At 40.8% G+C, this 26,262-nt stretch overlaps 1 protein-coding gene and 1 long non-coding RNA gene across 4 annotated transcripts in view; both read right to left on the bottom strand.

Moving 5' to 3' along the window:
• Window positions 1–14,837, bottom strand: part of hhip (hedgehog interacting protein) — a 36,698-nt gene extending 21,861 nt beyond the window's left edge. The window contains exons 1-4 of one of the 3 annotated variants that reach the window (XM_067584947.1): window positions 14,075–14,837; window positions 9,905–10,097; window positions 4,821–4,962; window positions 2,283–2,484 (exon numbers count right to left, since the gene is read on the bottom strand). In XM_067584947.1, the coding sequence (XP_067441048.1) occupies window positions 2,283–2,484; window positions 4,821–4,962; window positions 9,905–10,097; window positions 14,075–14,344 (807 nt within the window). In that variant the 5' untranslated portion in view covers window positions 14,345–14,837. Of the gene's footprint in view, window positions 1–2,282; window positions 2,485–4,820; window positions 4,963–9,904; window positions 10,098–11,689; window positions 11,737–13,391; window positions 13,499–14,074 lie in introns of those variants that run through there. The other 2 variants (XM_067584948.1, XM_067584949.1) reach the window with 2 other exon arrangements.
• Window positions 14,838–16,788: 1,951 nt separating this feature from the next.
• LOC137180580 (uncharacterized) lies at window positions 16,789–18,938 on the bottom strand. Its single transcript, XR_010928005.1, has 2 exons — window positions 18,792–18,938; window positions 16,789–17,405 (listed from the first exon to the last, which is right to left on the bottom strand). It is a non-coding gene; the product is annotated as an uncharacterized lncRNA (long non-coding RNA).
• Window positions 18,939–26,262: the final 7,324 nt, after the last annotated feature.

Raw genomic sequence — 26,262 nt, 5'->3', positions numbered from 1 at the left:
TAATTCTAGTTGTTGTCATGTTTAATTATGTTCAAAACTTTGCCACTTACAACTCTATAAAGCTTTACATACAGTAACTCTTGTATGCTGGAGGCACTGCTCTCCAATAAAACATGGAAACTAAGGATATGAGAGTCGAACACTACCTAAACCACAAGCTTGTTTGTTTGGCATGTAGAATGAAAGACGTACTATTTTGTACTCAAACTCATGAGATTTCCATAAAATCTGAGCATAATCAAAACGACCATAATTTGCTATTTTGAGGCACAGACAAGAACGTTTTCTTTTTCTTTTTATGTGCCTGAAAATTGGTGAAAAAAATGTACAAAGAATATCCATATTGGTATTTGACTCAAAAAAACCCCAAAACTATTAGTCAAGCTCTCATAAGAACAGTCAAAATCTGTTACATGCAAAAATTCTGAACTGCATCCTGCAGCAAGCCTCTGTCCAATCAGGAGGTTTGTCCACAATTTACCAATCGTGTTAGAGGTGTGCGAATGTGAACCAGTTGGAGAAACCACTGTGATGATGACATGGGTAGTGTGTGTGTGTGTGTGTGTGTGTGTGTGTGCGTGGTGGGTGGGGGGGACTGGAGTATAGAGATTGAATTTCAGGAGACGAACACCCACAGCGCAGCTAGGAGCCCACACCACCACAGCACAGCATTGTTTCTGTGCAGTTCAGCTTAATTGGCACCGGGGGGATCCATGGAAGGAGGGGGATAGAAGAGCAGGAGGAAACACAGAACATTACAATCAAAGCATGTGCATGGGGCTGATGATAAACCCGTTATCTACCCTGTCTCCTGAGGGCCTGGGTTCCTCTCTCTGTATAAAGGCAGCTCCATCCTGTTGATGCTGCCAGTAAACACCTTAGCCCTCCCCTGGTCCTGTCCACCCCGTGTGGCTTGGAGCCCGTTCTGGCAGCCAACATCACAGAATAGGACTCCTGGGGCCTGCCGGGGATCGAGCCTCGTCTAATTGTCATAATGATCACTTTATCCACAACCAGTTGGGATTGAATGATGATAAGAGAGCAAAGCAGAGCGGGGAGAGCATCCCGCAGGGGGCAGTTGCATATTCAAATGCTGTGCTCCGTTTGACTCCTTGTAAGCAAAGGGTCTTGTCAGTGGAGGAGCAGGAGGCATGCGTGATAGATAAACTTCCTGTCTGGGAGTGTGCCCCCCAAACATCCCAGCTTCATCATCTCCTTGGGCCATCTGAACAATTTCCGATCAATTATAAAATTCAAAATCTGAGATGCAGTGAGGGTTATGGATAAAAAATAAACATCAAGACATTACCCGGAAAATAACAAGGTCAGATACCCAGATAGATTCCTTTAAGCAATTATAAACAATTTCTAAATGACACCCCAATATCCTCCCATGTCCCCTCTTTTAGCAGGCAGACTTTCATGATGGCAGGGGGTCAGATAGACAGTACTGATTCCTATCAGAAGTACAAACACATCAGTATTTTCAGCCGCTCTCTCAACATATGTTACTAAACCCTCATTACTTTACACTGAGGGAGCAAAAGAGACATCGTAGACATTGGATAAAAAAAACATTGTCTTTGTGAAGTGAATAAAAAGTGTGGACAAGGTAACAATTTAAACCTGAGAGGCACTTGAAGAGGTGCTACTACATGTAATCATGGCTGAGTCATTCTAATCATCATGTGAGGTATAAAGTCAGTCAACATGTGCGGTATTGGGTAAGTCACCATGTGGAATATTAGAATCCTGTGTGGAACAATGTGGGAGAGATTAAGAAAGCCATTAACCCATCTTGTGAGAATTAGCAGAAAATTAGCAGTGAGCACAATGTGTGCTGTATGTACAGTTAATTAGCAGATAATAGCGTAATGATTAGCTGCGATCACATTTGATGAATGACTGCTTGTTTGGTGTAATTATACAATTCAATACTAATAGTGCGCAGGCACCACTTTTAAGGGATTTGTCTTGGCTGGAGATGTTCCTCTCAGTCAAACAAAATAGGTCACTGGTATTGTACATTTTCTAGAATAAGGTATTAATGTGGTAGAGCTTTAACACATAGGTGAAAGCAATCCTGTTGTAGAGATTGGTGTTAAGGTTCTACTGCATTAAGTCCTTATTCTAGAAATGTACAGTACCAGTCATACAGTCAGCCAAGTTTCTTTCTTTTTCTCTTTCCTATTTACATCTGTGCTCCAATTCTATCCATATTATCCCCTCCAACACTGTTAACCCTGCCAGTGTTAACAACATGAAGGCATTCTCATTCCTACCTTCAGGCCGCTTTGTACTATCTTGTGGATGTCCAGGAAGGGCTCCTTGAGCAGCTGGAGCTCATGAGTGAGTATCCTGACAATTCCCTCCCTCTCCAGGACAAAGAGCCGCTGGGATCCATCCCCACAGTGCACCACAGCCACCGGCTGCCTCAGACCACTCAACACCTCCTGGGCACAGTAGCAGTTGTGTTTGTGTTTCCTGGGTAACATGGGAGATACAAAAGGTCAGACACTGATTGTGGTGGTGAATAATCCAGTTATAAGGTAGAAGGGCATGGGAGAATTTGAAGTAGTATAAAGAAGGAAGCATAAAATAATCAGCAATAAGATTAACCTAAAATTACTTTTTTATGACACTGACAATGATTGGCAGACACTTTCTTAATTGATAGCCATCTGAAAAAAATCTGAATTAATTTAATTAAATATTACTCCTGTCTAGGTTATCAAGTACTTGAGATTTGTCTCAACTGACAAAACTAGCAGGTGCTCTTCTTTCATTCTTTTTTTCAGTCTTTCATTGCATTACCTTTTTACAGTCAGGTGATGCATTTTACTAAGGCTCAATGAGCTTTTTTCTCAACTTTGCTTTTGAACTAATTTGGTGACTTGTCGTTCACCAAGGTGGGAGGAAAAGCACAGAGGGAAGAATGTCACTGGCAATCCAAACACATTGCCATTTGAGTATCAAGATACACATTTTTTTGCACCATCTACTATCTAGCTTAGACCACAATGCATCTTTCAAACGCAACAGCTTGTGTGCTGTATGAAGGCTTTCTGTTGATTATGTCCCTCTACAGCCATCGGAAGGCACCAGGTAAACAGTGTTTTCACTGTTTAGTCTCTAATCTGATAGTCTTGTATTGACAAAATCTCTACCCCAGATTAAATCCCCTTGATTAAATCTTGTACAACAGCACCATACTGTTGCAAACTAACCATACAAACCTCTGCCCTCTCTGTACACCAATCTGGCTGGTTATGACTCAGAATTCCACATATATTCCTACTCTACACTTTACTCCTGTGCGGCCAGAGGTTTTGCTAATTATAACATCCTCAGGATCCACTGGACACGTACATATTTTATTCAGTGCCAGTAAAAATGAAAAATATATTTTAAAAAAAAGGGTTCCCACCAATCTTCTCATCTTCACCCAAAAATACCAGATTGTCAGGACACCCGTTGTGTGCATAATCTCTGACTTTTCTGAAGTGTCTGACAAAAGTAGTGCAGGAGGTCCACACAAACCCATGTACATAGCTCACTCTGGAGGTGCCCAGACAAACCTGTAGAGACTCAATCCAGACCCCCTGCCAGTTCTCCCACATTCGAACACGGCCAATTGGGGCCATTTGATCGCATGACCAACCTCAAGGGAACCACTACCGGGAAAGAACCCTCCGGTCACTGTGGTTTTTTGGTAATTAGCAAGAGCAAACTCATCTCTCATCATCTCATTTCATTTCTCATATCATTTGACTGCTCTAAATTCACATTTGCAACTTTCCATCTCCCAACAACAATCTCATTTTCTTTTCAGGAGAAGCTGTACTGGACTCTCAACTCCATTACCTAGTATATAATCAGTGGATCATGGAGCAAGGGGCATTGATATTAAGCAGGATGATACAAGCTGATGTGACTGGCCACAACTACTATCCAAGTAACACACCCACTGTTGATGTATGATGATGGATTCTTACTTTTACTTTTCCTATTATCCTGTTTTCTATGTGCTCCCAGGGTGAGCTATGCACCACCAGCCATGAAAATACCAAAAAGTTTACGACCGTTCCCTCTGTGCATTGTGCAAAGAACACATGGCTGCGCCTTGATTCCTAAAAACAAAGTCCATAATGTTAGCCAATAACTGTGACTTAATTTTGGCACTTTCTCCTTTTCCTAATGGAAGAAAGTCCTGCTCACTGTGATTTACCAAAGTAAACCTCTCAGACAATAAGGTGCAAAAGCGACAAATCAGCCCCTGACTCTCTACTTTTGGAAGTTATTTAACTAAATGTTGGTTGCTGCTATTCAGGTGCACATGCTGCCTAGTCTTCTTGCCTCAGGGAAAACAGATGAAAGGCATCCCCCCATGGACAAAAGGGCAAAGCCCTCTGTGATGTAAAGACCTTTGCAGTGAGGGAGGCAACCAGAATGACGCAGGATAAGCATTTTCATTATCTGAGCAAAGCTGAGCAAAAGCACTCTGGACAAACTTTAGGATTAGAGGAGAGATGGCATGGCATTTCTGTCTGAAAGTATGGACCATGTCAAAATGGACCAGTGAACAGGGCACATGTGACTGAGGCTACACCTGTTGCTACAAAAACATAAAAATCACGATTGAATGTCATAAATCTGAACTTGTGAGTACTAATGAAGCCTGAAAAGTGTGTTTCTGCCTCAGTTGGCAGAAACACATTTAACAACCAGCCAAAGCTTATTCAAAATAATAATATGCACATATTCCATAGTGTAACTCAAAACCGAAATGGAATAAAACATGGTAAGAGTCGGCTACAAACCTGATATCTTCTATTTTCTCATCTCCCAAGTAGTTGGAATCTTGCCCTTGTGGTTGCTTTCGTTGAAAATCTGGAAAGCATAGACTGGCATCTCTCCTCCCGTAGTATTGGCAGAACTCATCCACATCGGCTTGGAACAGTTCTAACGAACAAAACAGATAAAGATATAGACAGAGGGTCTTATACTTACTGTAGATAAAGCATACTTAAAAAAAGACTTCATACACTGGACACATGTAGCCAGCAAGAATATCCACTTAACATTCTCTCAAAGTTTTTTATGGTACTTCTGTTCTAGTTCTGTGTGTGCACATTTCGGCAGTGCATGTGGCTGTACTGTTTGTGCGTGCATGCGTGTGTGTGTGCAGGAGAGGAAGAAAAAGTAAGTGAGAGACAGAGGAAGAGAGAAAGGATGTGATGTACTTCTGTGTTGGGGAGGGTTGGAGTTATGCTTGATGAGCCAAACCAAATCCTGGCTAGACTGGTCTGAAATGAACAAGTGAAGAGAAAGTGGGCCAAACCAAATGGATCACAGATTAGACAGGGCTCTGCAGTGAACTGTGCCTCCTCCAGAGAGAAAAAAAAACATTGCATTCTCAATTTTAATTTACACTGACATTATTTTGGTTTGTGAAATGATGCTTGTGCGCTAGCCTTAATTAATACCTATAGAAAAGACACAGAGCCTAGCTTTCATTGAAGTCTGTTCAGCAGCTTAACAGTCAGTAGATGAGGTAGTATTGTGTCATCGGTTATAAATCAGAGCTGTAATCTCCTCTTGACACTAAAAACATCATATATCAACTTGCTCATGGGTCATTTGTGAGTTTGCTCGGTGTCTTGTTGTTTAGCGAGCCCATGTGCCAGCAAACATTCCCGATGTAGTGTTCTTGAGAAAGACACTTCAGCTAGAATAAACTACACATACCTTGGCACAATTATAAGTTCAACAGGCAAGATCTGAGAAACAAAGCAATGAGAGCCTTTTAAATGGACATCTCATTTTAACTGTCCAAAAGTATTTATTCTGTGTTGTGCTACTGTACAACCAGTAATTCTCCAAGGCGGTGAATTTTGGGGTGAAATTTACGCTGAATTGTAACAAACATGTATTGATTGAAACAAAAGAACCATAAAGCCTTAACCTATGATCTGCAACTAAACACTGAATGTACAAAAAAAGCCAACCAGAGTGGTTTATGGACATCCATTGTAAACTGTTTTTGTTTAATTTCTTTTACTGTTATTTCAAGGAATAAAATCATATTCCCATCATCCAGCTGGTCCAGATGTTTTGCTCACACAACCTTAACACACCCCAACGCAAACTCAGTCAAACTATCACCAAAAACAAAATTGATATTGACTGATGTTTCTAATAATGATATCTAGACCTATATGTGAAAAGAGGCAAGCCTCTCAGTTTAACATACAAGCTCTGAGGGATAAATATTTTCTACATGTAATGAAATTACATCCTGAATGTGACAAAAAAGCAAACACAAACTACCATATTTGCTTGAAAAGATCACAAAACATGAAATAATGGTGGCAATGGTAGCAAAATTTAACATCTCATCTCATGACATCTCATAACCTCAAAACAGCCAGTGGGGTGTCACTTTAGCAGGCAATTTGTACAACAATGTTTTAAATTGACAAAGGGTATTCATTTTATTCTCCATGTGCACACAAAATGAGAGATACACCATTTTTCCCTGTTTTAACTCACTGTAGCTAAAACATTTCATTATTCTTTGCTCATAAGGAGCTCTAACTGATCTGTAATAAATAAGACCCAAGCACTTGTTCTATCCTTCAAACAGGTCGGACTGTTTTGTATTACTGAGCAGCACATGGGCACAGCATGTGAAATGAAATAATCAACCTGTTAAATATGGCATGTAATTACAAATAAACAAAATGTTTTCAGGGTGGGAGATATTATTTGCTTGCATTGCCAAGCGAAGACATGATGTTCCCAAATGCTGACTGATTTAGCATGTGAACTCAAGTTAAAAATGCCGTCGCATCATTCCTTGTTTCCTTTTGACCTGCTGGTTTTACCTAAAGTGTTTCAATGCCAGAGTAAAAAGTGATCTGCATAAACACGGCAGTCACACACAGCCAGCCCTCCTGCCAGCACAGTCACAACATTATTCCCAGCAAAAAGCAAAGTGTGCAGTGGATCTCAGCGGCCCTTTGTGACCTAAAAACAATCTTGCCAATATTGTTTCCTTTAGTAAAACCCTCAGAGGACAGAGGATAGCAAATACACCAGTGATAAAAACACAAACAGGACTCTCCCTGTCCCTCCTTTCATCTCCCTCTCCTGCCACACACCGACCACAAGACCTGACCGCACCAAATACTGGAGGTGATAGGATATCCCCTCAAACATCTAAACACAACATGAAGATCAAACACACATAGAAACACACACATACATACACACACACACACACAGCTCTGGCTATACCACCCACCCACTTGTGTCTGCAGTTATCTTAACCATGCTGGTTGGGGACCTCGGGTGCAGGGTGGGGGGATGAGTGAACAGGGGAAGAAGATATGAAAGAAGAGGAGTACAGGGAAGGTGGGAGGCCTGGAGGCAGAAGTGAGAGTCCAGCCAGTAAATGTCTTTATGGAGAAATGGGGGCTAAGTACACGGCCTAATCAAGGGCCGGTGGGAAGTTTCACGGGAGCAGGACGAAATTTATGGATACCGTAAAGGCTACTGTTTCATTTTAATACCTGTGGTCAGTCCTTTAGAATTAGGACTTTTTAGAAATGTTTGCTGTTACTGCATCGCATCATAAGATTAACCTGCAGACACGATTGCTACTGTTCATACAAAAAATGCATACAACTCTTACGGAAGAAGTTCTCCATGCGACAAAATTCAATTGAATTTACCTGTTTGTATTTAATAAGAGATGTGTTTTGCGAGGTATTGAAAATATGTTCCGTCTTTATTGTACTGCGCCCACTAAAAGAAATTTTAAAAGAGCATGAACAAAGTAAAAGAGAAGAGAGAATCGTACAAAAGACGAGAGAGAAAGAGAGAGGGAGGAGAGGGGGATAAAGGGAGAGGGAGGGGAAGAGAGAGAGATAGAGAGAGAGAGAGAGAGAGAGAGCGAGAGACAGAACTCTGTCCATATTCCCGGCTCCCCAGCGCTAAAGTTATACTTCCATCTGGTTATCTTCCAAGGCAACCTGGGTGGCCCACCCAAAGTACTTGACATCTTGATGCACTTCAGCAGTTTTACATACACACAACCTTTGTAGAAAAATAAATGTGTCATTCGTCACCACATATGCTGATCTGTGGAGGGCTGAGGGTGGTGGGGGGGGTGAAGGGGGGGGGTGAAGAGAGGGAGCACGACAGCGAACGGGAGGGGGGGGGGGGATTCTTCTCTGGATTCCTCTCTTGAGCTTTTTTGGTTTGACTCCCTAAGCCCATATGTGTGTCTGCTCATGAGCAAGTAATGTAACTCCAGACAAGTCTTCTTCTTCCCTGTTACTATGCTCTGTGGTCTGTGCTCTCGCCAACTTCAACTGTAGTTCAAGTGTTGTACACGATATGCCAGCAGGCCATTAGATGCAGACGAGGATGGACTCAGATGGAATGTATGTGTTTGATATTTGACTTGAGCTGCAGCATACCATGTGGGTGGGTTGCAGACAAGTGTGTTTGAAACTGTTCTCTGTTTGCGAATCTCAGCAGATCTAATCAGTTTGTGGCGACAGAGATTGGAAGAAGACTTGGCTGGAGGAGAAAAGACAGTCAAAAAAGTGTTTGATCATGTTTGGTATGCACTCTGAAGGCACAGGTACCTGTGATCTTGCATCCCTTCAAAGGAAATTCTTCTGAGGACCAAATGCTTTCAGGGGGCAGAAGGGTTCCTATCATTTAACAGTACCGTATCCACAAGGAAAACTGTTGCATCAATTAGTTCTTTTCCCCCTTGTGGAGTCGATTCTGCCATCTCATACTAGAACTCATAGATGACAGGGTCCAGTAAAGCAACACTTCAACTATGTTTAGATTCATGTGAACTTACTACCCCAATGAAAACATACTGGTGGCAGAGAATTAGAGGCAGGTTTTTGAGTGACAGTTTATGTCTGAGGAAGGCAAGGTGCCGAGTAGTCATGTCTAGACCACGGCTAGAGTGCATATGCATCTCGAATACAGAATCAACCCCAGGAGTTGAGTCTGGTGAGCAGTATCCAGGAACAGGTCATAAAATAGTTCATTTTGCTCCAGTTCTTTGGTACACTGGTCAGACTGGGCCTGCTTTTGTTAATACTTGTGAGAAATTTGTTTTCTTACCCACCATTGCAAATCTAATATTTTCCATTCACATGTCAGGATACAGTATGCCTCAAATCTGTGTATTGTTACTACATTCAAGGCCTCCAACAAAGTCCGTTGTTTTGCAAATTTGTGCTGATTAAAATAAACTTACATGATCCGAACAAACAAAACAAAGACAGGAGAACAAAACTTTCCGCACCTGGTGCCATAAACACAGCTAGACTTGAAGACTGCGTCGCAAAAAAGCACAAATATCGCTAGAACCAGTGTGTTAGACCCAGTATGGAGTCTAATCAGCAAAATGGTGTTGTGTCTATATAGGCGGTGTGTGGTGAGGAATTTTACTGATGCATTAAAGTGCAACAGTAAAGCAAGGAGTGAGGCAGCAAGCGAGCGAACGGGTAAGACATGCTCAGCAACAAATGGAGGTGAGGTCAGATGAGGTAAGAGTTGGATAAATAAATATTCTCAGACCAGACTACTGACGCACCAGTTCTTGCATAAGTCCAAAAATCTGCCAGAAAAAAAAGCTTCTACGTGTGTCTCAATGAGAAATGAGGCCTGCGGTGAATTTTAATTCATCACAATCAGACGTGTCAGATTCATTTCAAATGCAGGAGAGGCTGAAATGAGCAAGTGTAATATATGCTTACTTTCACTTCCTCTAGTCTAGTGCGTGTGTGTTTGCTTGCGTATCACCAAGTAACCACACAGGGGCTATAATTCACATCACCTTCATGTTCATTATTATCTGTGTAATTACCTGGTATGTGCCCCCTGCAGGTGTAGTAGAACTCGCGGCAGAAGTCCTGGCAGAGCCGTGGCAGGTCTGGCTCCCTGTGTGGCATCTTATCCATGTCCAAGGAGTGGAACAACACCTGGGCATTGGGGGAGCAGCGAGCACACTTGATCTCCTCCAGGAGACGTCCACATTCGGTGTTATTGGTGGAGAAAATCTGGAGACCACACGCAAAAAGGGCCAATGCCTGATTAAAATGGTGGGCTGTTAACTTTTGCCCTTTACTTCACATTGCACAGGCAAGCCAACACGTAGTTTAGGATTAGCTGGACATTTGGTGATATCAACATCATAAACATTACACTGTAGAGTAGGGAGAGTTTAGATTCTAGGGTCCATGTTTGAGATTTTCAACAGCTAGAACTATACAAAATGAGTAGATGTTTTCCAAATGAGTCCAAATTACGTTTTAAGACAAATAAAAGCTCTTAAAGGTTTTTACCTAACTTTTTAAATGTTAGATATGCATGTGTGATTTGTAAAAAGGGTGGTTTTAATTAAATGTTTGGATTGTTCCTATAATAAAAAACACATTTGCCAGATTGCACTTTCCAACTCTCACCAGACTCTCCCATTTAACAGCCTTAAATTAGCCAATCCCACCCCAGGTATCACACAGAAAGTCAGTGATCTAGATACGGCAACACATTCAGATAACAACTGTATGTTAACAACACCTTTCTCCCATATGACACATGCAGATAAAGATACTCTTTTGGCAACAGGGTGTGAAGCAGGACTGGATGTCATAAACCTAGTTCTGACTGCCCAGGACATTACCTTACATGCCACATCTTGTGTTAAACGTCAACATTATCATGAAGTCAGAATTTGAAGAGTTGATATGTGTTAAAGTTTTGTAATGTTAATGTTAGAATTTGGTCTCCTTCTGAATAGTTCACAAAGTGATTTTGTTTTTTTCATTGCGTCTGAAGAAGAGGAGGGAGCCAAACAGTCACTTGCACAGTGTGAAATTCTACAGCATCTCTGCCACAATCTGCATGAGCGCGCCACCATTCACACTGCAAAGGCACTCCAAATTCTCACTATTTACTCATTTCCTCACTAAAATATTTCTTTAGAGTTTTTACAATCTTGTGTACACAATCGGAAAAAAAAACACAGCTTCTACAACATTTTCTATCCTACTCTAAATACAGTTTCAATCACATTTAATTCTATATCCTTTAAAGCACTCATTTAACATTACAATCGGATCACCGTGTGTGTTCGGAGAAATAAACAACAAAATCCTGTCAGTCACTGTCTGCTTACCCAAGTTCACAAACTGTTAAAGTCAAATTACAATCCCAATGTCTGACAGATCTCAGGGCATGAAATGAATGAACCCAAATAAGAGCCTCAAAGCCTGACTTGGGGTCATTACACAAAAGTACACAAAGAGTTAATCCAAAAGAAATTAGCAGGATTATTTACATAACAAATTAGCTGTAATAAAACACAATGTAATCTGTTTTAGGTCAAGAGTGGTGCTGCTTGGGCAGCCAGGCAGGCAGGCAGGCTGGTAGTGCTTTGCTCTGTGTGAGGTCCATGTGTAAACACCAATTTAGAGATAGACAGGCACATCATTCCCACTCTGGTATCAACAAATTAGCAGTCTGTCGAAGTCAATTAGACCAGAGGACCCAAGGCCAACATAAGGATGCCTTACACTTCCCCCTGACTGCAGAACAAACTGCAACTGAGGAAAAGATTTTCTGTTTAAAAGTTATACAGAGTTTTATTTACCCAACAGGTGGCAGAACCTCTGGCAAAACCTTGAGGGTCGACCTGAAAAGTATACTAACATATATAATAAATCTCTCATCACAAAAGGCATTATAAAAGGTGAAATGAAAAGGGAAAACAAAATCCAGCCCATTGGAGATTCTATAATTAAACTCTGATCTGAATCACATTCATGTTCTATATTTTATCTAATTGTTGACGTTTTCCTCAAAAAGGGAGCTCCAGGCTGGCTATGACCCTGCATGTATGGTGTGTTCCTCTGTCCCTGTGCCCTCTACACTCATGCCATGTAGTGTTGTGGGCATGCCTGCCCTCCTGCTCTAAATTGCCCATTGATTCTGTGTGCCATGGGCTGGCACAAGGTCCACAGAGAGTAGCATTTGTGTGCTCTCAGCCATGCCCTGTGTCCATATGTTGCTGGGATGGGCTCCAATGTTGCCATCATCCAAACCAGAACAAGTGGACCTTTGTTTGTTGTCTTTTGCTGAATCTCAGTGAGTACGTTCCTCAAAAGCAGGGAGAAAACGGCAATGAGGCTCAGCTGTGGCACTCTTGCTGAGGAGACGCTTAAAGCAGGTCAAGAACTGAGTCATAATCAGAAACATGGAGCTATAAAAGCGTAAGAAAATAAAATTGTCATTAAACGTATTCCCAGGCTATTTCGGATGTTTACATTGCATTTTCCAAAGCTGGCTTCACACCAAGCCTGTCAATTCAATGTATAACTTCATGTGGGGGAGAACAGCTGTTACAGGATTACTTCTTTCTATGATAGCATCTGCATAATGGCTTTTGCCAGCGAAATTGCCGGAACAAACATATTAATACACAATGCCTACACTTTGAAAAGAATACTTGTCATTCAATTGCAAGAAATCTGTGACTATCTGCAAACCTCATATGGTCAGAGATAGAGAGAGAGGGGGAGAGCACTGATGTAGGCAACACTAAGCTTTAACAAAACACTTGTCCTCAGGGAATAGGTGTAAGTTGGTTGGCAGGGGGATATAGTGAAGGACACACACCCTCTCAAAGGCATTAACACTTGGACAGGGCTGATGACTGGGGGAGAGTGATGTTCTCCAGCTTCTCCCATTAGTGAAACCAACAAACACAATGGTGTTGTTGTTATTCTTTTGCCATAATCAGAAAGGGCTCCGTGTGTGGGCAGTGTAGTGGGGAGGAGGAGAAGTCGAGTTCGTCCTATTCAGTTTCCCCCCTCTTATTTGCATGACTTGAGCAAATTAAATGATGCAATATGGCTTTTTTGTCGCAACACAAAGTGAGATACCACCCAGCCACTGAATGATTCGAGGAGTGGTTTACATGAGAATGGCCCGGTGAGGATCCAACGGAATCCGCTACAAGTTTGGTGCATACAGTCGCTTTTTTCTTTGCCTTCTTTCTTCTTTGCCTTTATTTGCCCCCCTTCCCCACAGAAACTCAATAGCGGTTTAAAACCCTAACTACACTGACATTTTAACACTTAACGGTAAGTTACGTAAAAGCGCGATTTCGTGGAACTCTTCCCCTCAACGTTAAAATACGTTCGGCAGACAAATTGCTGTACGTTAACTCCCCAAAACTGCGGAGAGTGAATGGCTGTTAAACAGAAGAGTGTAAACAGTTCACTATCAGCTCCCAGCTGTGGTTAAAAGGTCGATGGTTGATAAAACAAAATAAGGTGCAACCGAGCTCCTACCTTTTCGGGTAAAACGGTACAACGGTTTAGCTAGTACCCTCTTCGCTGACAGCGTAGCTGGCTGTTGCGAGAAGTAACGTAAATCGGCGAGTGATTACCATGGTAACGCCGGAGCGCATTGGACACGCTGAATTTACAGTTGCACCCGATTGTGTGAAGCAAGACACCAAGAAAAATCATAATTTAACTGAGAAAACTGAAAATTTAATTCATTTCAGACCAGGTAAGCACAAAAAAGAAAAGAAACAGGTAGATCCTGACGGAAAAGAAAGACAGACCTTATAGCTACCGGCAAAATAAACTGTAATTAGAAGATTAGCGGCATTTTAACAGATTAAAGACATAAACAGACAGTTTCTTTTACAAAGGGGGGATATAGGTGATAATTTAAAAAAAACATATAGGCTAGGCTATGGTAAATCTCATACCACTACATGGACACGTTACGAGAACCCTCTAGAAGTGTTAAAATAGCACATTTTCTCGGAAGCAGAATTAAATGTAGCCCAGGGCAATTTCTCCTGACCATCCCCAAATTCAGCTGTCGGCATTAAGAGGCAGAATGACAATACACGCGGGTTGTAAATGCGTCCCCCGAGGCGTTTTGGCAGTAAAAAACCCAGTCCTTTAATTTAAAGTATAAAAAAAAGAAAAGGCAACGTGGTGGATGGACATTAACCTACCCTGGCGTCCCTGCGGTGCAGGATCTGATAGGCGGCTCTCCTGGTGGGACAGCAGGACACACGAGGATACAACCTGTGGCAAACTTCTCCGCTGCTGCTGCCGTCAAGCAACACTTTTCTCTCCCTTTTCTTCAGCCGCTTGGGCAAGCTTCCGTCGTAACATCTTCTCCTCCTGGGGCTAATTTCTCCCCTCTCGCCGAATTTTGCGTCTCCACATTCCCACACGTTGACCGCGATGGCCAGGACGAGCACAAATTGCAAATGCTTCATTGTTAAAAAAAAAAAAAAATCTTAAAAAAATTAACCAAAATATATGAAAATACAATCTAAAAAAAAAAAAAAAAAAAAGACACAGGATTTGCTCCCTCTATTTCAAAAAAGTGGGGTAAACCTCCAATGTAATATATCTATTTTTGATTTGGGGGCTATATTTTTCCACCCAGAAGCCAATTACTTCAAGAAAATTACAAATATGCTGTTTGCAAAAGCAGGTGTCTTAAATTTGATTCACTTTTGTTGAGAAATATGTTTTAAAAATAAATTATTGTTGCTTCTGATCATACAATAAAACTCGGAAATAGAAAAAAAATAAAATAAAAGCAAAAATAATAACACAATTTATCCTGATGAACACCAAAAGTCAAACCCCCAAAACACCATGAACTGCAAAAGAGCCGTGACGTTCCTTTCAGATGTAATTCCTTTTGAGCGCAGCAAGGCGGTTTGTGCATGCACGGAGTCAAAAAAAAAAAAAAAAAAAAAAAAAAAAAAAAAAAAAAATACACACACACACACTCACACACACACACACACAGACGCACACACACACTCACACACAGGCCTATAAGAAATAAAAGTTCTCTCTCACTAAAGTCCTCAGAGCGCTCACATGTTTTCTCGTGCTCTTTCCTCCTTCTTTTTAACCAGCGCGCGAGAAGAGGAGCGAGCACGGTGACGTATGACTTCGCGGGTGCGCGCATGTGGCCAGCAGTCGCGTCCACGTCGAGGTAGACGTTTACCTGGAAGAGCGCAGCACCCGAGAGCGCAGACAAGTGGGAGTCTCCTTGTGGGGCTCAAACGACTGAAAAAAAGTTGAGAAAGTTATTACTCAAGTCTACTTCATTCTTAAATTTATGATGTAAACAAAATATAACATATTTTTTAATGGGAGCTGACAATGGATAAGGGAAACATGATACAGTAACCTTCACCTGAATTCAATAAATATAAGATTTAGTTGTGGTTGTCTTCCATATCTATTCCACTTCCATTACATCACTTTTTACTCCCCTACATATTTTGACAACTATAGTTACAATGCAGATTAACATTTCACATACAAATCATGTTGTAGGCTAATCTTATACGATATGATGCCTTTTATAGATTTACAGTATATAAAATAGTTAGAATAACTATACACAAAATCAAAATGCTTCTTACGCAACCATGCATTAATAACAATAATACCATTATGTAATGAAGGTATTGTGTTGCATATTGAGTATGTTTTAAGTACATTTTTTTGATAATACTTCTGTACTTTTAGGTAATATTTAAATGTAAGGCTATTACACTGTGGTAATATAAGTAAGGAATCTAAATACTTCCTACTCACTACATTTACATTCCTATATGTTTTTCTCTATTCTTAAATAGCTGAGCTTTTAAGAGAGGCAACAGAGATTTCCTCGAGACACCAAAATTATGAAAATGGGTAATATTATGTTACATCACAAAACTGTGTCATGGCTGTTTGACTTTGTTTCTAAATATTGTCTAAAAGGTTTATTCTGGTAGCCGCAGAATGAAGAATTAGATGTGGAAAATCTGCTACAACGTGAATCAATCACAATTACCCGATGCCCGGCAGCTTGTTGCCCTACAGTACACACTGTAAGGCATCTTAATTTGGCTAAAGTCTCCTGATAATACCGAACCAAATGTGGGACAAATCCTCCTTTCATTCCCTTCTTCAGAAAAATCACTCGATAGCGATCCGAAAGGGAATGTCCATCCATGGTAATTACTGGACAAACACCACCCCCCCCCACCAGCACCACCACCACCTTTTTAGATACTCAGAGAATCTGAAATCAGTCACATTAGCGGCACCTGTTCTTACTTGGGGGTCTCCAGCACTCACCAGAGCCCCAGCTCAGCTTATCTACAGGAATCTGGAGCGGGTGGAATCCAGGAGGGGTTGGTTTGATTGTGGGCAATTATGGAAATGACTGTGTGTGCTATGAAGCCGTGGCAGACCCTGCCAGATCTGACCCCCCACCCTCTACATTCTTTACGTTACCCAACTGGAGACATTTCAGGACCAAGTATAGCCAAAGTGCTACTGCAGTATTCTGGATGTAAAGGAGGGTAGGAACAGGACCATATGCAGAGAAGGAATCTGCCACCACCAACACAAGAGCTGCAAGCAGAGAGAAGGAATATAACTGCATTGTCGAACAGCGTGAAAACATGTGGGATGCAGCTGTGGAGCAGAGAAGAGTACATCTGCTGAGAGAGATAGACCATTAGAGAGAATCACAGTTCGACAGACCGCAGTTCTAAGCTGACACAGTCCTACTGAGGCACAGGCTCAGAGCAGACACACACACACACACATACATACACATGAAGAAATAAGTGAACAGCCATTTAAAGTGTCTTCTCTTGCAAAACTTGCTCTCTACATTATTAAAAACAAATTTAGTCTCTTGATTTCATAGTTTTATTACTATTACTGAATTATATTTTATGTGTAGAAGTGAATGCTGAAGCTTCCTTTCCTTTAATTTGGCTTGTAAGGATCCTGCTTGCAACTAATGCTGATATAAATGAAATATTAAGACGTAATAACAGGCATAATAATTCCCTGCATAGATATCACCTGCTTTGCCCTTTTATTTCTGCAGGGTCAGTGGGGAAATTCTCATGCACTCTGCGTCTGACCCTCTGAGAGGATATCCCAGAGGATGATGGTTAGGTTTGCGTGTGACCACATAAGGATCAACAACATGAGTCTGGAGCTCTGCGAGCTCTCATTGCCGCCTCCGCTGTTTCCCAGACTGAGGAGATGTTGAAAGTTTACTCTGTTCTTTCTGTCCATTCTGTTTTTTTGCATTGTTTGCCTCATAACTCAGTATCGTAATCATGAGCATACACAACAGGACTGATGACAGAACTCCATTTGTGCTTTTCAGTTTTTCCATTCCAAGCAGGCGAAACCACTACCTCACACCTCACAGTTCATAAGTCCACCTAAAGTTGTCTCCGACTGTTGTTAGAGGTGGCCAACACTTAGCTGTGGGTCCAGCAGGGTTCATCTGTAGAGCTGCAAGAAAAGTATAACTTTTATATAACTCAGTAATAATCAATGAAAAGAACAGAATGTCTTTTTCCAAATAGCTGTAAACATTAGAATCAGTCTGTTTTCTACTATTGTGATTTTGCTGTGATTATTAAATATGTTTGAATTAGAAATTCGATCTTTGATTTTGTTCAAGTGAAGGGCTGTTCAGCCATGCTAGCGGCATGACTCTATGCATCGCAATGTTGGTCTGTTGAACCACTTTGGTCCAGATTGAAATATCTCAACAATTACTGGATGGATTGCAAAGAAATTTAGTACTAATGACTTCCCTGACTTTTCTACTAGCGCCACCATGAGGTTCACATTTGTAGCATTGAGTGAAATTCCTCAACAACTATTGGATGGATTGCAATGAAACTTCGTACATACATTCATGCCTCCCTCAGAGTTAACTGTAATCACTTTGGTGGTCCCCTGACTTTTCATCTTGCTCTATCATTAGGTCAGAATTTCAATATGTCCAATACTTTGGTTACCTTGGGAGGCAGCTGGATTCACGAGATCAAAACATTATGAGATCATGTGACAATCCATCTTGTCAGGCTTCAGTTTATGCGTTTTTGTCCAAAGCACCGGTGGTTCGGACCAATCAGTGTCCTATGAGGATTCTCGTGTGATCTCGTTATCCCGCGAATCCAGCTGCCTCGCAAGGTAAGATGGTGGTAGACAGATGGTTCAACCAATCACCTGCCAAGTATCTTTTGAAGTTGCCTGCCCTTTTCAGTTTCCAAGGACAACTTCTTAGATGGCTCTGTGTAACAAAACATCTGGCGCGTCTGGAGCAAATACCTGAAAACTAATTACGTTTCTATCAGACTCAGGTGTACTAAGGGATTTGTGCTAATTAGCAAGTGTTAGCATGATATCCCTCTAAACAAATATGTTGAATATGGTAAATATTATACCTGCTTAATAGCAGCATGTTAGCATTGTCATTGTGCACACTGTTAGCATGCTGCCTCATATAGCCTCCCAGACCCGTTAGCGTGGCTGTAGACTCTTAGTCTTGTTAAGAGTTTGACACTAACATTTTGTAAACCTGCATAGGAAAGGATCAAGAAGGTGTTATCTGACAGTACTACAGTATGACTGCAGTATATTCCACTCTACTATACAATTGTAACAGATATAATGCATACACTATGTATGCATGCAATGTAGCATTGCTGGATCAAAGCCAGATCAAGTCCAAATTCTTCTAACACTCCACTTCTGCAGTGCTAAACTCACATTACATTATACCATTTTTCTCAACTCCACCACTAACATGAAATCATTAACGTCAGCCCACTGCTAACAGCCATTCAACCATGAGTGTACTTTTCTTTCATGGCATCCATCCCTCACCTTGAAGCACACAGCAGCATTGTGTTTCTCTCACACCTTCTTTAATGGCTCAGCTTTGGCAATCATACGCCCCAAGGCATACAGAGCTCGGAAAGTGTTCACAATGTCATTAATAGTCCTGACAACAGCTTAATGAGCCTCTGCCATCTGTTTATGAAATCTGCAGGGAAAAGCAAGAGAGAAACAAGAAAATCAGATCCAGTAGCGATTTCCAGCTGTGTGAGCGCGCCTGATTTCCACTTGAACAGATCTAAACACATGAGGACATTTTAAGTGTAGTGACTTACGCAGCGTCATCTACAGTGAGTCAGTGACAGAGCCTGGGCTGTCTGCCCGGTATCAACAGCCTCTAAATCACTGGCTTCAACCATCGGACCACACTACCTCACCTTTAGCTTCCTCGCCCCTCCTTCCTCTGTACCACCCTGGAGTGTCCTTAGGCCTTGTTTGGATACACATGGCATGAGTAACCGAAGCCACCCAGGGCTCCCTGGCGCGGTGGCACGAGACACATACCGGGTTGCACAAGTTGAGAAGACGAAGTTTTCTGTAACTGTTTACATGATACTCAATGCCTGATGCATACAAATACACACCACTACAATTACATAGCTCCAGGGAGATAAATACAGCAGCACAGACTTGCACTGCTCCTTACAGGAAATGTAGGAAACTGATCAGTCATTTGCTTCACAGAGATGCCTGCCCAGATGTTTCAGACTCAGCGAGCATAGAGGTGGTCATTCTACCTTTCAAGGGGTCTCAAATCTCTCACTTCACTTTGATCATGCTTTTTTTTTCTAATCTTGAAGCAGAGAGACGACAAGGATTGAAGTGACCATAGTTAGGTCCTGTTAGTACTTGGCTAATTGCATCTGTAGTTTGCTTTGAAAGGGACTATTTCCATGTCCTCCCTGTTTCAGTTTCTTTGGTCCTCTCTGAACCCTATAATAGAGAATAGCACAATCCCCCAAAGGCAAGTAAGAGGTTAATGTGCAGATTGATGACTCTTTGTGGTCAGTTGTTTGTAAATGTTTCCATCAGGGTTAAACAGATCCCAAAGTAGTACCATGTTAGGCACCGTACATATGTGTGCAAATTGCAGATTCATTACAGTCGAGAATCACTGAGCTGCAAATGAATTTGGTGGGATGGGATGGGGGCAGCGGGCGGGTGGTGGTAAGTGTAGTCTGGTGTGGGCAGCAATGATGGTGGTCCCTGACTCTCGATGCTCTCCCTTCTTTCCCTCCCTTTACTCCCTCATTCCCAGTACCCCGCCGTCCTCATCCCATCTGTTCCTGCTTGGCCTCTCAGGCTCTCCATCAGGTAGGCCCGAGCTATTGAGTGCTCCTCGCGTCTCATGGCATCTGAATAAGCCAGGCAGAGGAGTGTGTGTGTGTGTGTGTGCACGCACGCACATGTGCACCTGCAAGACTATGTTGTTTTTTTTAAATGCACTGTCTAAAACGTATGATAAATGAGGGCCACACAGTGTCATTAGCTGGGTATCAGTTTTACTTTTTTGTGTTTACATTGTCTTGATCCACTTGCCTTTGGGCAGATCAGATGAAGTCAAGTTGAAAAATATTTAGCGTTAAAAGTGTGTGCTGTACCCATGTTATTCTTTCAAATACAGAAAGGTAAGAAGATCATGTGATTTCAAAAACATGCCATTTTAATGCAGTTTTCCCTTTTTTAGATTTGCTTGTTACGACATTATTTTGTAAATGTTTATAATCTAAGCAGTGTCACTCCCTTTCTAAACAATTTGTGCCTTTATTAAGGGCCACACCAGCAAGTTTATGCTCCAAATTCTTGTCGGCTTGGTGAATATGGAAGGCATCAATTCTCACTCTTAATTTGAACATACCATTTGAGGAGACTTGCCTGCAGTGTTGCTTTACTGCCAAATACTGTATATTGAACTTTTATCATTCAAACAAAAAGGCTAGCACACACGCCGGACAGATTAGTCAATTCCACCCTTATTTATATTAAGCAAATGGAAAGTATTTTACTTCCATTATTTGGAAAAGTAGTGCTGGTGGTCCTCAGCATGAGTATGTAGGGGTGATAGTGCAGCGCTGTACAACTTCTCTCAAAAATGGACATTATATGGTTTTCCCAGGGCTTGTGGTCAATTGTGCAATCCCAGTTTACACAGTCTCTTTGCGTTGAGATCGTTTTACAACAGAAAAGGAAAGAGGCGAATGGAACAGACGCTCCCGTGAAGGTACTTAGGTGTGGTGTGGAATCAGTTTGAGATTTTTCCCTTTCATCCTCCTGTACAAAGGTCACTTTTTGGGAACCCACTGTGTTTTATTGTCCCAAGGAATTGTTTTGAGGTCTCATTTCAGAGTAATATTTCCCCGTCTGGCCCTTGTTCTTTTATATCAAAAAGCCGAAGTGAAAACTTCCCCTTTGTCTGGGATCTGATTACCAACCATGAGTCATTTTTATAATGTGCCAGCCTCTCCTGTCAGGATGTTTTTGTTCTAATCCCTTTCAGTTAGTCCAAGGTACGTCTGCTAGAAAACACTGCCCAGTTATTACAGTATACATTTTCATATTGCCTCCCTAAATGTAATTCAAACTGTGGTTCCCTTTGTGCTTTTGGTTCATACTAGCCATGGAAGGTATTTGGTGGTAGCTTTGATGCAACAGCCTAAAAATTATAATAAACCAGATTTGCTACTGCTTTGGTTAGTCTCACTTGCTCTAAACTCAGTGTGACATCAACATGTTTCATTATTTATGTCCAGGTGCATTTCCACCTTGCCTCTATTATTATTCTTTATGTATCACCTAACATTTTAATAGCTACAAAGTCTCAGAATTGGTCATGCACAACTGGGTGTTAGTCAGATGTGTTTTGGCTCCTCGCAGCCTTAAGGTTCTCATTAGCAGCGGAGTGAGTGTTGTGTCAGAAGGTGGTCTCCATGTTGGCTCCACTGACTGCAGGTTTGAGTCAGTCACAAAATTTACATGCAAACAGGTTACTGAGAGAATTAAGGGTGAAGAAAGAAGTCAGAGAATGAGTTTCAATACACTGAAATAACATATAGTCTGTGTTTATATGCAACTAATCAGTAATCCGATTTCTCTCCTAAGTACCTTCCTTACCATTCTGTACCCAAACGTGGCATACATTCATCAGCTATTGTATCAGTTTGACAACTTTTTTTCTTTTCTTAAGTGCACACATTGGGAGCCATTTGGGGTTCAGTGATCAATCTACACCTGATCTATAGCTCTGCTTTTTTGTGCAAGTGTGTCTAAGTTTTACAAATAGTTTACAGGTCAGCTGTAGAAACAGACTTGTTCAGACTAATTAAATATCCATTTTAGTTTTAGTTGGATTTTGGATTTAATTATTTTGGATGCAAGGATGCACCACAACAAATAACGACGGCCACATTGCTGCCACAGCAATATTATCCTTGAAATCTTCATCATACACATGCACTCACATAAAATACATATTAGAAACCCAATTAAGTGACCAAAAAAAAAAAAAAAGTCTGGTTTCTCAAGTGAAATCTAGGTATTTTTTTCTCTTAATTTTTTCTCTTTTGTTTCTCTAAGTTTTCTCTAAACCTAATAAAGTAATAATAAGTAATAAAAAAATCTTAATAACTTAAAAAAAATCAAGTTAATGCAGATATGTCACCATAATCCAGTTGCCAAAGTGCATGTAAATGCACTGAGTGTGATTGAGCAGTTGCGTCCCAGGCCTCAGACCTCTCTCAGCAGGGTTCATCTCAGACGATGGGGTCACTGCCCTGTCTGCCACTGTATGTCCCCCTCCCATTCCTCAAACACTCCGTCATATTGACACTTGGACGGACAGGCTACATCACATAAACCTGCAGATGTCCTCCATACATGTTCGTAGACCCATTCGCACAATAACACACAACATGCAAACAGTTGCAGGCCTATTACCACTACACACTCGAGAACATAAACACTGCTTCATTATCTTCATACTCCCCTCGCAGCCATTTAAAGCAGACAACAACTTAAGGAGAGTCAGTGACCATAAACACAGGCTACATGTTTGTACTTTCTTGTGGGAAAGATCATTTTGTAAATAATTTAAGAAACAAAGGATAAATCAGAACAGCGCAAAACCCAAGTTTATCTTCGCCTAATTGCAAAGACACAGAACAGAACTTTTTTGGGTGCAATCCCCACTGTGCTACATTCCAGATGCTGATAGCAGTATTGGACCACCAAGGACTTTAAGTATACTTACATGACTTGAGATGTACAAAGGCTCTGATAAAATGTTTCCCTCTGCTGCGTATCCATCCTCTCCATGTCAGAGAAGCACTGTTTTGTCTGCAAAGTGGCGTCTTTTATTTAGCAAGTCTATAAGCAGAAGTTTAAATTCTGTGCGTGTCCCTGGCCTGAAAGACTACAGACTATAACCAAAATTAAAAACAAAAAACAAAAACAAAACTTAATGTATGAGTGTCCCTGTTACTCTGAATGATCCACAGAGCACACTGCTAGTAGTTAGTAGTTTTATAGGGATTTCTTCAGTAGAAAGTAGCTGCAATGAATTTCTGGAAAGATACACTACTGTTGAATGTTTTATATATATTCTATTTTGAAAACAGAAGTAAAAAAGCGTGATAAAATTCATATTCGCAACATGTATAAACACACATTCACACACGACAAAATGGCAAACAACATGTATACTGTGTCAAACTTTCAGTTTATACTCCCTGTGACCAGATGGGCAAATAATTGGGTAGATTTAGTATTCATAAACTTTTGTATGATCAAAACTATTTCAGGCATCCACCTTTGAAAACATGGGTGTGTGGAGCATTTTCCAGTCCATTAAAATGAGTCTCTTGGCTGTGATCAATTGGAGCATCAGAGATTCTTGTATGGCTGCAGGCAGATGCAATGTAGGAGGTTTAGGCTTAATGTCTTTCCCATAAGCCTTATTGGTGTACCAGGCAAAAATGTCCCACCAGTATCCTGCCAGTGTGTGACAGAACCAGACTGAATGTGATAGATTGCTTTCTGCAAATATTTAATTTTTTAAAATAAAAACATTCGTGAGCATCACGGACAAAATTCCATTCACCTTCACTGAACTGGGGTGGATGTAAAAATCTCAGCTAATTATATCTCAAAACCTCGACAAATAGAACCAAAACTATCTGCAAGGCTTGATACCACTAGTGGTAAAGAAGAAAATATGTTTTTTGTAATATGGGTAAACCTACCCTTTCATATAGGGGCCTGTTTTTAGTACAAATGCTGACATAATTGCGAACAGCAAGGTTGTTAGCTGAATAGTGGCCTGTATGAGCAGGTGTTTGACGTTGATGCTCATAGATGTACAGTCTGGTAATACATTGTAAAATGCTGAGGTTTTATTCAGCCTTTGGCAGAGGAATATAAAGAAGGAAATGGGGTGGTTTGCCAACACTAGGCCGCAACTGGAATCAGTATTCCTTTGACACAATGTCTTTGATTAGTAAGGTTGTTATGATTTTACAGGCCAAGACATAGAAGCCATATGGCATGTTTTTTATTAAGATGCTAAATGAACTGAACCTTTATGTTCTTGTGGTATATTCGGCCCACCAGAAGAGCTCAGTGAATTCTGATATCCAGGGGAGAGTTGACCGAACTAGACAATGCTAGTGAGATAAACCAGCGCTCAAATAATAATCTCAATAGAGATTTAAAAACCAAGAGGAGGAGAGATTGATAATAAATCATTTGTACACCACAGTGCAACATTCAGATGCATTTCAACACTTGTCTTTCCATGGGAAAGTGAATTTTTTCCTACCAGTCTTTCACAACCTGTGGCTTGCATACAGTTTCAAGGAGAAGGAAACTGCCAAGTATCACTGCGTACTCCAAATATTTGTGTGGTCAACTGGACAGTGCTGTTGCGGTTGGATCCCATCAGTGATGTTAAAACACTCTTGAACTCGCTTCAGGTTTTACACTGTGCTGTTCAAGTGTTCCGCATTTGTTTTGTTAGACAATGAATAAAATTTGGCAGTTATTCAAAGGAGGAGATGTCATTCTGTAGTCCTGTCCTAACTGAGCACTGAGCAGCAGGAACATTTGCAACACTGCTTTGCTTAACACTCGAACGGGCAAGTGTCATTGTTTCATAGATAGAAATGCCAATAATACTGTACATCTATAAGGTCTGATCAGGCTGTAATCAATCTAAATGACTTAGCAATTACTTTGACTCATACTGAGATTTTAAATTGTTAGAAGTCACTTTTAAGTTAGTAGCCTGTATTGGAAAAAATAAGTTTCAACATACATTTCAGGACACATCAATCATCCATCAACCTCATTGACAAATGAGTCCTTTCTTTCTCGTTTGCATCATTTACTTATCTACATAATCTTTTCTCTATTGTCATCTTATTATCCCTGTTGTGAAATTTGGACTTTAGTACTTGTGTCAATCAAAGGTCTCCATGACTAAAAGAGAGAATACCCTACAGGTTTATGGCGGAAGGGATTTTTTTCTATGGATGCGTTTGCAATATTGGTGTCTGATAGAGGTGAATAAAGGTCAGTGTCTCAAGTTTAAAGGGCTGAAATTAAAAATGGAGTACATAGGTTTTTAATAAATCTAAAGACCCCATCTCCTGTGTCCCTTGAAATAATTGAACACTTTATTTCCAGCCTCTCTAATAGCCATTAGTAGAAGACATTTATTACTTCACAGACTTTAAAGTTTTTGGGGGTTTTTTGCCTCAGAATCCAGACCATATCCCAATGCAGAAAGAAGCAAGTAAGATCTGTAGTGATTAGGATTATATAAATACACCATATTATTAGGATTATGATAAAGCAGCATCAATCCACTTTTGTTGACTACTTTTTTTGGCAGTGGAAAAGCTAAACACACCACTTTTTGTTTGACCATCTCATGAATGTATGTACAATATTCATATTTTATTATTACCTCTGTTTTGGTCTCCACCAACTCTTGACAGGAAGTGACAGGAAACACTGATATTGAATCAAAACAGTAAAGTTGAGGGATAAAATGATGATATGAAAGATGCTTAAAAACTCCATAGATCCAAGGAGGACTGAAAATTTGGGTGATAATTCTCTGAAGGTTCATAAAATGAGCACATATTGAATTGTCTCATTGTTATAATAATAAGAGTTATTAGTGCAGCTTTAAATTCAATTCAATTTATTGAGACCCAACAATTCTCCCATGAGCAAGTACTTGGCAACAGCACCACAACCCTTTGGAGGTTTTGTTGTGTGTCCTTAAGGCCTAACAAACGTATTGTATGTAATATACATCACATTTTTATATGTTTTGAAATTGTTTATGTTGGCTTGCTGTCTTCTTTTTCTCCTCTTCTCTCTTTTACTGCCCTCTGTATTTTTTAGAAATTGGTATTACCTCGTTACCTGTGTACTTGTGTCATATGCATCTTCATGA

The sequence above is a fragment of the Thunnus thynnus genome, chromosome 3, assembly GCF_963924715.1.
Source record: "Thunnus thynnus chromosome 3, fThuThy2.1, whole genome shotgun sequence".
NCBI classification, from domain to species: domain Eukaryota; kingdom Metazoa; phylum Chordata; class Actinopteri; order Scombriformes; family Scombridae; genus Thunnus; species Thunnus thynnus.
This window is presented reverse-complemented; position numbering and strand designations above follow the sequence as displayed.